The sequence below is a fragment of the Squalius cephalus genome, assembly GCF_949319135.1.
Source record: "Squalius cephalus genome assembly, chromosome: 20".
NCBI classification, from domain to species: domain Eukaryota; kingdom Metazoa; phylum Chordata; class Actinopteri; order Cypriniformes; family Leuciscidae; genus Squalius; species Squalius cephalus.
Genome location: NC_137141.1, coordinates 11,031,931 through 11,045,845, shown reverse-complemented (window position 1 = coordinate 11,045,845; position 13,915 = coordinate 11,031,931). Strand labels below are relative to the sequence as shown.

The window sequence follows — 13,915 nt, the reverse complement described above, 5'->3', positions numbered from 1 at the left end:
AATATGAGGTAACACTTTACTACAAGGTTCATTAGTTAACATTAATGTATTAACTAACATGAACTAACAATGAGCAATACATTTGTTACTGTATTTATTAATCTTTTTTTAATGTTAGTTATTAAAAATCCAGCTCTTCATTGTTTGTTCAAGTTAGTTCACGGTGCGGTAACTAATGTTAACAAAAACAACCTTTGATTTTAATAATGTATTAGTAAATGTTAAAATTAATATTAACTAAGATTAATAAATGCTGTAGAAGTATTGTTCATTCTTAGTTCATGTTAACTAAGGTAGTTAACTAATGTTAACTAATGAACCTTTTTGTAAAGTTACCAAATATTAAAAATGTTAAGCATGTATACCAATTTGTGGAAGATCCTATCCGAAACATTTCATATATGCAAAATACACACATTTAAATGAATGAATGAATAAATAAATAAATAAATAATTATGAATTATTAATAATTAAATAACTATTTATTTATTTATTCAAATGTTTGTATTTAATTTTATTTTGGAGGGAAATATGACCTAAACTGATATGTTATTTAGCCAGTCTTATGGTTTTTTTTGATTTGTGAAATTTTCATGACAATTAATCATATTTCTTTATTTGTGGGAAATGTGACCTTGGCATGTTTTTGTGAGATTTACTCATATTTACAGACCTAATATGGACATTTTATAATATATAAGTACTTATAATGTATTGATTGTTTTTTTGAAATGCAAATAATTTTCCAACCTGTTCTCCTGCAGGGACTCGTTTGAGAGTCTGTGTCAGGAGGCTCAGGCTCTGAGTGAGGGGGGTCACGGCAGTGGGGCGGAGGTGCGGGCGTCTGCACAGCTCCAGCTGCAGCATCAGGCGCTTCTCAAGGCGGCGAGGGAGAGACTGCGCGTGTGTCAGCTCAGTCAGCAGGAGCAGCAGAACTTCGAGGAGACGCTGCAGAGCACCTGGGGATGGCTCAGCGGTGTACAGGAGCGCCTCAACACGCTCAACAGCACCAGCGGGAATAAAGAGACCCTGGAGAAGAGATTGGGCCTGGTTCAGGTCAGAGAACAGAGTCATGACACCCATATGAGGATTCCCAGATTATTTTCTATTTGACATAGTGCGCACTAGGCATCACTTTAAAAAAAAAAATCCTTATGCTATAAATATATATATTTTTATTTTTTATTTTATTTTATTATTAATATTATTAAACTTAAACTCTTTGTCAATCATTATTATATATTATATTAATGATATTATATAAAATATATTATTATACTATTGATACAAATATAACAACCAAGCCTTTTGTTTTAATTTAATTTCAATTCAATTCATTTCATTTAATTTCTTCATTTCTTCATTTCATTGCTAGTCTTGTTAGTTAATAATACACACTTTTTTTTTAAAGATTCTCAAAAATGCTAGATCATCATTGATATTTTGATGATATTGTTTCAGGACATCTTGCTAATGAAGGGTGAAGGGGAAGTGAAGCTCAACATGACCGTAGGGAAGGGAGAACAGGTGCTGAAGAACTGCAGTAGGGATAAACAGGAAGTTATCCGCTCTCAGCTCAAGAGTCTGAAGGATTCCTGGGCCAATATCCTCATGACCGCAATGAGCTGTCACAGGTGAGAGTTCCTGTCTCCTCTTATGAAACCTAACTTTGCAGAATGATATAATAATCACGTGTGTGTATGTGTGTGTGATGCAGTCGTCTGGAGTGGACCGTAGCTCAGTGGGGCTGTTTTCTGGAGAGTAAAGCTCAGCTGCAGCAGTGGATGGAGATGGTGGAGCAGGAGGCCGGAGTGTCTCTGCCCCAGCAGCCCGGGCTGAAAGAGAAGGCCTCGCTGCTGGAACGCCTACGGGCCATTCAGGCTGATGTGGAGGTCCATTCCTCAGCACTGACCCGCCTGAATGAGAAAGCCTCAGAGATGTATGAGAAAACAGGAGACCAGGCATTCGCTGAAGGACCAAAATCTGACTTTAACACACAGTTTACCAACATCACAAGTGTCATTAAGGTAAAAATATGTCATCTAAATATAAACATGCAATTCAAACCACCTCCTGCAAGTCACTCAGGATAATACGGTGCGTCCGAAATCACATACTGTCTGAGTAGTAAGTTTGAATTTACTTTGCGACCGGTAAAAAAGTATGTTCTATATAGTTTGAATATGGGTAGTATGAATGAAATTCAGACGGACTACATCCGCTGTGTTGTTACTGTCACATGACTTACCAGCGTCAGTTGTGTCGCTTCATAAATCCTCTCCCATGTCCTCATGGGATAGTTAAGTGTCCATTGAATGCACACTTAGTAGTAGGTCATCTAGGTACTTTTTGCCTAATGTTTTTCGAATACTATGTATTCAGACATTCTACTCTTTTGGCGTACTGTTTTTTGCCCATTATATAGTAGGGAAATATTCGATTTCGGACGCAGGAATAGTGTCTGCCAATGCCTTAAAAAGAACACGAAATGCATTTATGAGAAAAACTAAATATTTAGTGGGAAAAAAATGTAGGATGAGAGTTAATTTCATCCTCTGGGTTTTTATTTGGTCAAGAAAAGTAAGCAATATTATTGCTTTAAAATATGTATTTTATAAAAGTTGTCTTTGAGGCAAAGAAAATTATGTTATGATAAAAGACTATGTACATAAAATATATTTATTTTATAATATTCATTCATGATTTATTCACAAAATACCAGGAACTTTTATTAAAAAATGAAACAGTATCAGTTTTCTGTCCTCTGATGTGTTGTATATACTGTCTTGTGCTGTAGAGTAAAGTCCAACAGATGGAGGAGATGGTCAAAGAGCATGAGCAGTACGTGGAGTCGGTGCGTGACCTGAACGACTGGCTCACCTCGGCTAAAGAAGAGCTCCAGCGCTGGTCAGATATGTCTGGTGACGCAGCTTCTGTTCAGAGGAAACTCTCTAAAGTCAGGGTACGTTTATCTGTGTTTACTATACTGACACACACTACCGTTACAAAAGTTTTTGAAAGAAATTAATACATTTATTCAGCAAGGATGCGATCAAAATTTTACATAGTTAAAAAAGATTTCTGTTTCAAATAAATGCTTTCTATTCATCACAGAATCCTGAAAAAAAAAAAATACAGTATATACATGCACAGAAGCATTAAGCAGCACAACTGTTTTCAACATTGATAATAATAAGAGATGTTTCTTAAACAGCAAATCAGCAAATTGATTTCTGATTTCTGAAGGATCATGTGACACTGAAGACTGGAGTAATGATGCTGAAAATACAGCTTTGCCATTACAGGAATAAATTACATTTTAGAATATATTAAACTCGGTCAAAGTTATATTTTTATTATATTTTAATTATATTTTACAATATTACTGTTCTGTAACTACCTGTTACTGATCTAATAAATGAAACCTTGGTGAGCAGAAGAGACTTCTTTCAAATATATATATATATATAAAAAATGACTGACCCCATACTTTTGAACAGTTGTATAAAATAAGTTTTTGCAATGATAGATATTTTCAGCTGAGCTCTCCTATAAAAAAGCTTGACATTATTGAATTCCATACTGTAACCGTTTTTCCATGTCCAAAAAAACATGGTAATCCAGTGATTCTTTTTTAAAGTGGTATTTATAACGTGTTTCCTTAAAATCGGACATTATCTGTTAATTTTTGTTCATTGTAAATTAAATTTACCCTGAAACGTGTGTTATACACCACACCAAAAACAATTTGGTGAATGATTTACATGAATTTATGAATTTTAACTCCGAATCTGCTAGTATATTTCATAAATAATTACAAAGAAAGCAAGTAACATTGAATTAAACGTGAAATGTTGAAATAGAAAAATTTAAATACAAGTAGTATTTTCTTGTATAAAACATACTCCAATATTTTTTTGAGGCATATGCTCTAATATCTTATCATGCACAACAACAACCATAAACTTTTATTAAAGGGATAGTTCACCCAAAAATGAAAATTAGCTCATAGCTCACGCACTTTTTTGGGCTTAAAATATTCTCCAGTCATTCACACCCATTATCAAGCTTGGATTAGCCAGGACATTTTTTAATATAACTCTTGATTGTATTCGTCTGAAAGAAGAATGTCATGTACAGCTAGGATGGCTTGAGGGTGAGTAAATATTGGGGTAATTAAAATTTTTGGGTGAACTATCCCTTTAAGGAAGTAAACTGGGTCAGTTTTGATTTTATGTAAACTTTAAAGCATTGTAATTTCATTTTAGGGGCTGTTAGACTCCAAGAATCAAGGACGTGAGCGTCTGACCCGTGTGCAGAGCTGTGGAGCCGCCACACGGGACCACACTTCCACGGTGGGCTGTGAGGTTCTGGAGAGGGAGGAGTCCGGCATGCTCTCGGCCTGGGAACAGTGGGAGCGCGGAGCTAAACAAGTGTGCTCTGGTCTGGAGGGCGTTCTATCTCAGATGGCCAACTCAGAGCAGGAGTTCAACAGCTTAGCTGCACAGCTGGAGCAGGACCTGCAGGAGTTCAGCAGCAAGCTGCAAGAGTGGCGCATCAAACTGCAGCAGGTGGAGGAAATGACCTCGGGGGAAGAGGCTGTGCAGGGCTGGCAGATAGCGAAGGTAAAGCCTACAGAGCAAAATAATAAAAGCTATATATATATATATATGTATTTATATGTATAGCTATATATATATGTTCTTTTAATGTTGCTGTGCTTAATGTTTTTATGTGTCAGGACACCCTGGAAGCACTGTTAAATGTGGAGCCCATGTCTGACAATTTGAAGTGTCAGCTCAATGACTTGTGCCGGTTCTCCAGAGATCTGGGCGCTCAATCTGAAAGAGTGTCCGCCCTCATTAAAGAATACAACAGGTACGAGAGCTTATGATCAACATTTCTAGGTTTTACACAGAGACAGACCATTTTTGTTATTGTTAACTAAAAATAAAATGATTAACCATCATTTTTGTTCATTTAAAATAATGCTGAAGTAAAATTAAATATAAACTATAGATAAAATAGGTTTTTAGCTGAAGTACTAAAATTACTGAAACTTAAAAAGAAATAAAAGAACTTAAAGTAAAAAAAAAATTATATATATATATATATATATATAAAACTAAAAAATATAAAAATAAAAGCTATTTCAAAATATATTACACCAATAATGGTACATACAGTACCAGTCAAAAGTTTGGAAACATTACTATTTTTAATGTTTTTGAAAGAAGTCTCTTATGCTCATCAAGCCTGCAGTTAAAAAAACAAAAACAAAAAAAAACAGTAATATTATGAAATATTATTACAACTTAAAATAATGGTTCTCTTTTTTAATGTATTTTAAAATGTAATTTATTTTTGTGATGCAAAGCTGAATTTTCATCAGCAAGTACTCCAGTCTATGGTGTCTTATGATCCTTCAGAAATCATTCTAATATGATGATTTGATACTCAGTTATTATCAATGATGGAACAGTTGTGCTGTTTAATATATTTTTTTGGAATACTTTTTTCAGGATTCATTGATGAGTAAAACGTTAACAGCATTTATTCATAAAAACAGCATTTATTCAAAATAAAAACATTTCTAACAATATAAATCGTTACCATCACCTTTTATCAATTTAACGCATCCTTGTTGAATTAAAGTACTAATTTCTTTAAAAAAAAGTTATTGTTCCCAAACTTTTGAACGGTAGTGTATATTGTCACAAAATATTTCTATTCTAAATAAATACAGTTCTTTTTAACTTTTTATTCATCAAATAATCCTGAAAAAAGTATCTCAGGTTATAAAAAAAATATTAAGCAGCACAACTGTTTCCAACATTGATCATAAATCAGCATATTAGAATGATTTCTGAAGGATCATAAGACACCAAAGACTGGAGTACTTGCTGATGAAAATTCAGCTTTGCATCACAAAAAAAAATTATTAAAAAAGAGAACCATTATTTTAAATTGTAATAATATTTCATAATATTACTGTTTTTTTTGTTTTTGTTTTTTTTTAACTGCAGGCTTGATGAGCATAAGAGACTTCTTTCAAAAACATTAAAAATAGTAATGTTTCCAAACTTTTGACTGGTACTGTAAATACTACTAAAATAAAACTGACCAAGAATCACCCAATTAGATGGAAGGAGAGACTCTGATTGGCATTTAAAACCACCAATAAGCAATAGTTTGTTTTTTTCCCACAAACCATTTCAGGAGTGGGCAAATCGGAAATGATCGAAAATCGATCATAATAATAGACCAGCATGCAAGACAGTTTTCAGCATGCCAGCATGCTCCCTACAAATCCGTACAAAACGTTCTTATTCAGAAGCCCTCATTTTTGCACCCCTGATTTACAGAAATTGGTCTGGTGCTGGGAAGTGAGGACCCAAATGCAGAGATGCACTTCAGTGTTCTTTGTTTAGATAGAAAAAGTAAGCAAAATACCAACTAAAACCGTACCCAGTACGGGAAAAACATCAAGACTTCCAGCACAGCAGGCAGAGCAGGGATTGAGCAAATGACAAGGCTGGGAGCAGGATACGGGAGAACAGCACACATGGAATGTACAACAGCGAACTGGTATAGGGCAGAGAACAAATGGAGAATAAATAGGAGAGCAAACAATGAGGGTAATGAGGGAGGACAGGTGGGATAAATAAACCAATAATCAGGAGATTACGACAACAGCACATGGCACATAGAAACAAACAAAACAAAGCCATGTGCTCACACAAAACATGACACAAACAAGCAGCAAATTGTGTGTCCACACAAAAAATGACACAGAACAAGACAACCCGGAAGCACATGGCTACACAAACACCCGGCCAGTGAAAACGCAAACAGACGCTCAGCAAAAACACACAAGGCAAGAGTGCACACTGCACAGTGTCAGTGAGTGAATAAACACTCAACCCGTGCTCTCACAACAAGAGAAAAAACATAGAGAATGACTGTATGAACACCGACACCGAACTAGACCGATTTCCCTGAATCCGAACACCACACAACACAACATATCACGCGAAAGAGCACACGGGCCGAGCGCACTCAAAACCGCGCTCTCACACAAAGACAAGACGATAGGAGTGTTAGAGCTCTGTCACCAAACCAAGAATAAACCAGACCGAAGTGACAGAACCCTGACAGCATCAGAGAGTCTGCAAATGGTAAAAAGACTGAGACTGCATGTTATCAGTGAAATCTTTTTCTTCAGCGCTGTCGTTTGCATCTTTCTTCTTCACCGTAGCCTCAGTCTCCAGGCGTCCCGGGAGTGTCAAGGAAAGGAGAAGCTCCTGGAGCAGCGCTTCCGTGCTGCTTTTCGAGACTTCCAGCAGTGGCTGGTCAATGCGAAAATCAATACAGCCAAATGTTTTGATGTGCCTCAGAACCTGGCGGAAGCATCGTCCAGTCTGCAGAAGATCCAGGTAAAATTGTATTGATTTTTTACGAGTTTTCTAATGAATTCCGTTCCAGTTTGGAACATGAAATATAATTCATTGCATTAATGAGAGTACATTTTTCTTATTGCAGGAGTTTCTAAGTGACCGTGAGCAAGGCCACGGCAAACTAAACACGGTGGCCGCCAGCGGAGAGCTGCTGATGAGTATCATTGCCAAAGACAGAGTGGAGTCAGTCAGAGCCAAAATAAACACAACCAGAGAAGACTGGAAAACACTCATGACAAATCTGCACCAGAGAGAGACCGCCTTACAGGTGTCTGACGCTTCACACACATCTGTTAATCTAGTGACATCTGTTGAGTCTGAGACTCTTCATTCGGGCCAGTAAACTACCACTCAAAACTATGGAAGCTTGTTTCCGCCAGGGAATAAAATATCGAAAAGGTAATTACGACTTTTTATCTCACAATATTGACTTTAACTCGTAATAGCGAGTCAGAATTGTGAGATAAAAAGTGAAAATATCCTTTATTATTTTTTTATTCTGTGGCGGAAAAAATATAGCCTGGTAATACCAGACTCTGCTATAGTGGAGCGGCTAAGTGCTTATTTTTGGCAGAATCGTTCAGTTTATGATACAAGCGTGAAAATTGGCATGAGCAGTCTCCATGGGTCACTTGACAAGAAAATTGTCCGGGCCACTTGAAATTTCAAGATGGCGGCAATTTTTCAAGATGGCCGACACCTTAGTGGAGCAGTTAAGTGATATAGTGGTTTATTTGGTGATACAAGCATGACAATTGGCATGAGCAGTCTCTGTGGGTCACTTGACAATAAGCCACCCACAGCTACTTGAAATTTCAAGATGGCGGCCATTTTTCAAGATGGCCACCACCTTAGTGGAGCAATTAGGCTTAAGAAATCATTTAGTTGGTGATACAAGCATGAAAATTGCCATGAACCTAATTGCTCCACTAAGGTGGTGGCCATCTTGAAAAATGGCTGCCATCTTGAAATTTCAAGTAGTTGTGGGTGGCTTATTGTCTAGTGACCCACAGAGACTGCTCATGCCAATTTTCATGCTTGTATCACCAAATAAACCACTATATCACTTAACTGCTCCACTAAGGTGTCGGCCATCTTGAAAAATGAAAAATCTTGAAATTTCAAGTGGCTCGGACAATTTTCTTGTCAAGTGACCCATGGAGACTGCTCATGCCAATTTTCATGCTTGTATCATAAACTGAACGATTATATCACTTAGCCGCTCCACTACTACTTCGCTTTGCTTCGTAGAGAGAGTCTGGAGTTCCGTAATAGAAAAACGCTTTCTTTACCGCCTGGGGGCGCTAGTCTGAAGCTTAAAATCATTGGTTACCCGTAAGCCAATCACATAACGTTTGGTTATGGCGTGTGTTATGCGCATGCTCAGCCGCATCTAACTTCCACTGTAAACACATGTATGATGCGAAAACAAAACCATCGAGCGAAATACCGGAGTGAACATGGCTGTGAACGACTTTTGCAGATTATGTGAAGTAAATCTACGCATCCACGGTACAATCAGCGTCTACGTCACGGCTCTCAGCCCGCCCTTTGTTCGTTGATTGGCCGGCTGTTTTGAGGCCGGAGGAAAACGGAAAGCTATGATGCGGTCTCAGACTGAGTACAGAAGCGAAATGAAATTGAGCGGAAGTACGAAGTCTGACGTATTCAGGCTAGAAAAAATAAGATTCCATACAAAACAGCCCTTGCATAACACAATAGCAACTACCTGCAACATCTAAAAATCTAGTTACATTTATTATTCATGTTATTCAATATTTCTTGCAATCTCAAGGCGTACTTAAGTAAATAATATAGACCATAGGACCTCAGCCGACAAAAAAAACATTGTAAATTCCTGATCTAGCTAATCAATCTTTCTCGCTTTAAATGTAGCATCATTGACTGTTTTGTTCCAGAATCTTCAGTCTCAGATGCGGGACTTTGAAACGAGTGTGGAGCCGCTCCAGGATTGGCTGAATGAAACCGAAGAAGCCGTACGGGAGAGCAGCAGTCGGCTACATGACCTCACAGCCAAGAAACAGGAACTGCACAGGTTACAGGTGTAGTACAACGTAATCAATACCACCTTTATTCGCAGCCATTACCAGAAGAGCCATTCACAAGCATCATTCCAGCTGGTCGGAGTAGTCACGCTTTATGGCATCGCTGCTGAACATGAAATAGCATTCACAACTCATTTCATTTCCATAATGTGACGTTTTTTCTCTGTCAAACTGGAAATACAGTGAGAAAAATATGTATACTTTATAATATAGTTGTAAAAATATGTTGGGCAGAGATTTTATGCATCATAAGTTATTTGGCTTATGTAAAGAAGGCTATGTTAAATAACTATTTGGCTGTTGGTTAACACCTTGGTGACATCATTCGAAAAGCAAAGTCATTTAAAGGCCAGCCAATTTACTTTATTTGGATAAAAGATTATAAAGACAGTTATAAAGATTTGTGCTGGTGTTATTTTAGTATTATTTATTTATTAATATTTTTTATATTTTATTTATTTTTTATTTTTTGTAATTTTATGTACTGTTTAAAAAATATATTAACTTAATATATATTCATTTTATTTTTATTTTAGTTTTAGTAATTTAGGTACTTCAGCATTTATTTTAGGTTATTTCAATTAACAAAAACTTTTAGTTTTAGTTTTAAGTAACAATAATTACAACACTGATGTGTGCGCAATAAAACCAGGGGTGTGTATTAACAAAGTAAGCAGGGTCACTTGACTTTAATGTCAGAATGTATGTAAAGAAAATGATCAGTGCATGTGATCAAGTGTAGAAAACAGCTGCTTTCATGTCATGCTTTAATCTGCTTCTCTGTCATGCACATTTTCACATCGCTCATCCCCAGTCTTAACGTCTGTGCTGTTCATGTGCTGCCATGTTGCTTTATTAATCATCTGACTAACACAGGACTGTGTGCGATGCTTCTGTGTGCTAACGTGCCTGTGCTTTCACAGTCTCTGCTAGAGGAATTAGCCTCTAAGGAGTCTCAGCTGCACAGGTTGAGGGAGAAGGCCCAGCAGCTGTGGGACGGACACACGGCCGGAAAGGGCTTTGTGCACCGTGTCTCGCAGCTCTCAGCTCAGTACCTAGCTTTAAGCAACCTGACCAAGGTAACGTCCCACCTGTCTGCCCGATGGCTACCCGTCCCCAGTGCTGCAGGGGTCGACAGACTGTGTGCACACATAGGGCTGTGTCCCAAACCTTAAAAATGCCGTTTTATCTGGTATCAAATAAAGATTTGAAGGCATCAAGACACATACAAATCCAATGTTTATGTAAAGTTCTGTCAACATTAAAATGGTGTCTGATGGAGCAGTAAACTAATTTATTTTATTTTAAATTTTAAATTTTTAATTTACCTGTCTGTCTGTCTGTCTGTCTGTCTGTCTATCTATCTATCTATCTATCTATCTATCTATCTATCTATCTATCTATCTATCTATCTATCTATCTATCTATCTATCTATCTATCTATCTATCTATCTGTCTGCTTGCCTGTCTATCGATCGATCTATCTATCTGTCTATCTATCTGTCTGTCTGTCTGCTTGCCTATCTATCTATCTATCTATCTATCTATCTATCTATCTATCTATCTATCTATCTATCTATCTATCTATCTATCTATCTATCTATCTATCTATCTGTCTGCTTGCCTGTCTATCGATCGATCTATCTATCTGTCTATCTATCTATCTATCTATCTATCTGTCTGTCTGTCTGCTTGCCTATCTATCTATCTATCTATCTATCTATCTATCTATCTATCTATCTATCTATCTATCTATCTATCTATCTATCTATCTATCTATCTATCTATCTATCTATCTATCTATCTATCTATATATCTATCTGTCTGCTTGCCTATCTATCTATCTATCTATCTATCTATCTATCTATCTATCTATCTATCTATCTATCTATCTATCTATCTATCTATCTATCTATCTATCTATCTATCGGTCTGTCTATCTATCGGTCTGTCTGTCTATCCATCCACTTTACATTTTTAAATTTCAAACATGATTAAAAAAAATTCTAAATGTATTGATTTATTTATTTCAACCAAGAAATAAGCATTGTGACATAAGCATAAAATGTTTGCTTGGATATCTAAATGATATTTAATAATATTAAAACTTGATATTGTGATATCTGAAACAATTTTTCTTAATATGTGCTTTTAAATGTTTACGTCAGTGACCTTCGGTTTTGGACACAGCCCACGTGTTTCTATTTAGGGTGGAGAACACATTTTATCTGAAAACGTTGTGTGGAGTAATTAAGCTCATGAACAGTTATTAAATTTTGCAAAAGTATTGTTTTTGATGTTATATTCACATTGTATTTAGGTTCTCAATTAAGTACTCAATTGTTGCACAAAAATGATGTATTTCGGGCAGTGTAAGTATTGTTATGGCTGAAATACAAAAAAAAAACAACAACAAAAAACCAAATCATATGGAATAATCATCCAGACCTATATGTATTCAACATGACTAAAAAGTGCTGTTGCTTTCCTTTTAACACAATGACTATTTCTAATAAGATGCTACCCATACCAAATAATTGTGATTAACTGTATGTTATGATCATGTATGGATCACGCACATATTATCCTAAGCAAATGATTCACTTTATCTTTGAGAAGTGATTATTTATCCGATTATGTTGTGCCTGTCTGATAGGAAAAAGCATCTAGAATCGACCGCATTGTGTCCGAGCACCAGCTGTTCTCGCAGGGCCTGAAAGAGCTGCAGAACTGGGTGGCTGATACCAGTCACATGCTGCAAACCTACTGCACTCCCACCGCGGACAAAAACGTGCTGGACAGCAGGATGATCAAACTCGAGGTGAAGAACACAGCCGAGAATATATGTCACCATAACAACCATATTTACTTCCAGAATGATAACTGGATGCCACATAAATCAAACATAATATAGAGTGAGGTCATGCAACATTAATGTAGCATACCGAATTCTATACTACTGTTGAATATTGCATACTATTTCGCATACTACTTTTGTTGTGGGCAATATATACCGTGCAGTATTCAGTAAGAGTTCGGACCTCATTCTGAACATTTGATCTAAAGTATGTGACTTTGATTGTTTGTGGACATTTGCATGATTTGTATGGGCATTTGATTTCATGGCCTTTATCATGTAGTTTACATGTAATAAGAGGTTTTTGCATACATGTTCCCCAGGCTTTACTGACGGCACGTCAAGAGAAGGAAATACAGCTGAAAATGCTGCTAACAAGAGGAGAGTCTGTTCAGAGGAACACCTCTGCTGAGGGTGTACATCTGGTCCGCCAACAAATCGAGGATCTCAAGGACTCCTGGGATGGACTGCTGTCAGCGTCTATTCAGTGCAAAAGGTTAATGTGGTCTTATTAAAATCAGTGCAAAAGCCTAACATAAAAATACACTTGTTTCGTCGATAATTAAATTTGTATTTGATGGATGTCATAAAAAGTATATACACTAATATGTCATGGTAAAGTCATTTTATGTGGTAGCATATGTATACACTCACCTAAAGGATTATTAGGAACACCTGTTCAATTTCTCATTAATGCAATTATCTAATCAACCAATCACATGGCAGTTGCTTCAATGCATTTAGGGGTGTGGTCCTGGTCAAGACAATCTCCTGAACTCCAAACTGAATGTCAGAATGGGAAAGAAAGGTGATTTAAGCAATTTTGAGCGTGGCATGGTTGTTGGTGCCAGACGGGCCGGTCTGAGTATTTCACAATCTGCTCAGTTACTGGGATTTTCACGCACAACCATTTCTAGGGTTTACAAAGAATGGTGTGAAAAGGGAAAAACATCCAGTATGCGGCAGTCCTGTGGGCGAAAATGCCTTGTTGATGCTAGAGGTCAGAGGAGAATGGGCCGACTGATTCAAGCTGATAGAAGAGCAACTTTGACTGAAATAACCACTCGTTACAACCGAGGTATGCAGCAAAGCATTTGTGAAGCCACAACACGCACAACCTTGAGGTGGATGGGCTACAACAGCAGAAGACCCCACCGGGTACCACTCATCTCCACTACAAATAGGAAAAAGAGGCTACAATTTGCACGAGCTCACCAAAATTGGAGAGTTGAAGACTGGAAAAATGTTGCCTGGTCTGATGAGTCTCGATTTCTGTTGAGACATTCAGATGGTAGAGTCAGAATTTGGCGTAAACAGAATGAGAACATGGATCCATCATGCCTTGTTACCACTGTGCAGGCTGGTGGTGGTGGTGTAATGGTGTGGGGGATGTTTTCTTGGCACACTTTAGGCCCCTTAGTGCCAATTGGGCATCGTTTAAATGCCACGGCCTACCTGAGCATTGTTTCTGACCATGTCCATCCCTTTATGACCACCATGTACCCATCCTCTGATGGCTACTTCCAGCAGGATA

The 13,915-nt window shown here is 37.2% G+C and overlaps 1 protein-coding gene across 19 annotated transcripts in view; it reads left to right on the top strand.

Moving 5' to 3' along the window:
* Positions 1–13,915, top strand: part of syne1b (spectrin repeat containing, nuclear envelope 1b) — a 138,574-nt gene that overhangs the window by 57,632 nt on the left and 67,027 nt on the right. For 16 of the 19 annotated variants that reach the window (XM_079853920.1, XM_079853915.1, XM_079853924.1 and 13 more), the window contains 12 exons: positions 766–1,057; positions 1,463–1,635; positions 1,719–2,028; positions 2,799–2,963; positions 4,270–4,626; positions 4,743–4,879; positions 7,260–7,437; positions 7,544–7,726; positions 9,378–9,521; positions 10,448–10,603; positions 12,181–12,345; positions 12,705–12,877. In XM_079853920.1, coding sequence (XP_079710046.1) covers positions 766–1,057; positions 1,463–1,635; positions 1,719–2,028; positions 2,799–2,963; positions 4,270–4,626; positions 4,743–4,879; positions 7,260–7,437; positions 7,544–7,726; positions 9,378–9,521; positions 10,448–10,603; positions 12,181–12,345; positions 12,705–12,877 — 2,433 coding nt within the window. The remainder of the gene's footprint in view (positions 1–765; positions 1,058–1,462; positions 1,636–1,718; positions 2,029–2,798; positions 2,964–4,269; positions 4,627–4,742; positions 4,880–7,259; positions 7,438–7,543; positions 7,727–9,377; positions 9,522–10,447; positions 10,604–12,180; positions 12,346–12,704; positions 12,878–13,915) is intronic. The other 3 variants (XM_079853917.1, XM_079853910.1, XM_079853909.1) reach the window with 1 other exon arrangement.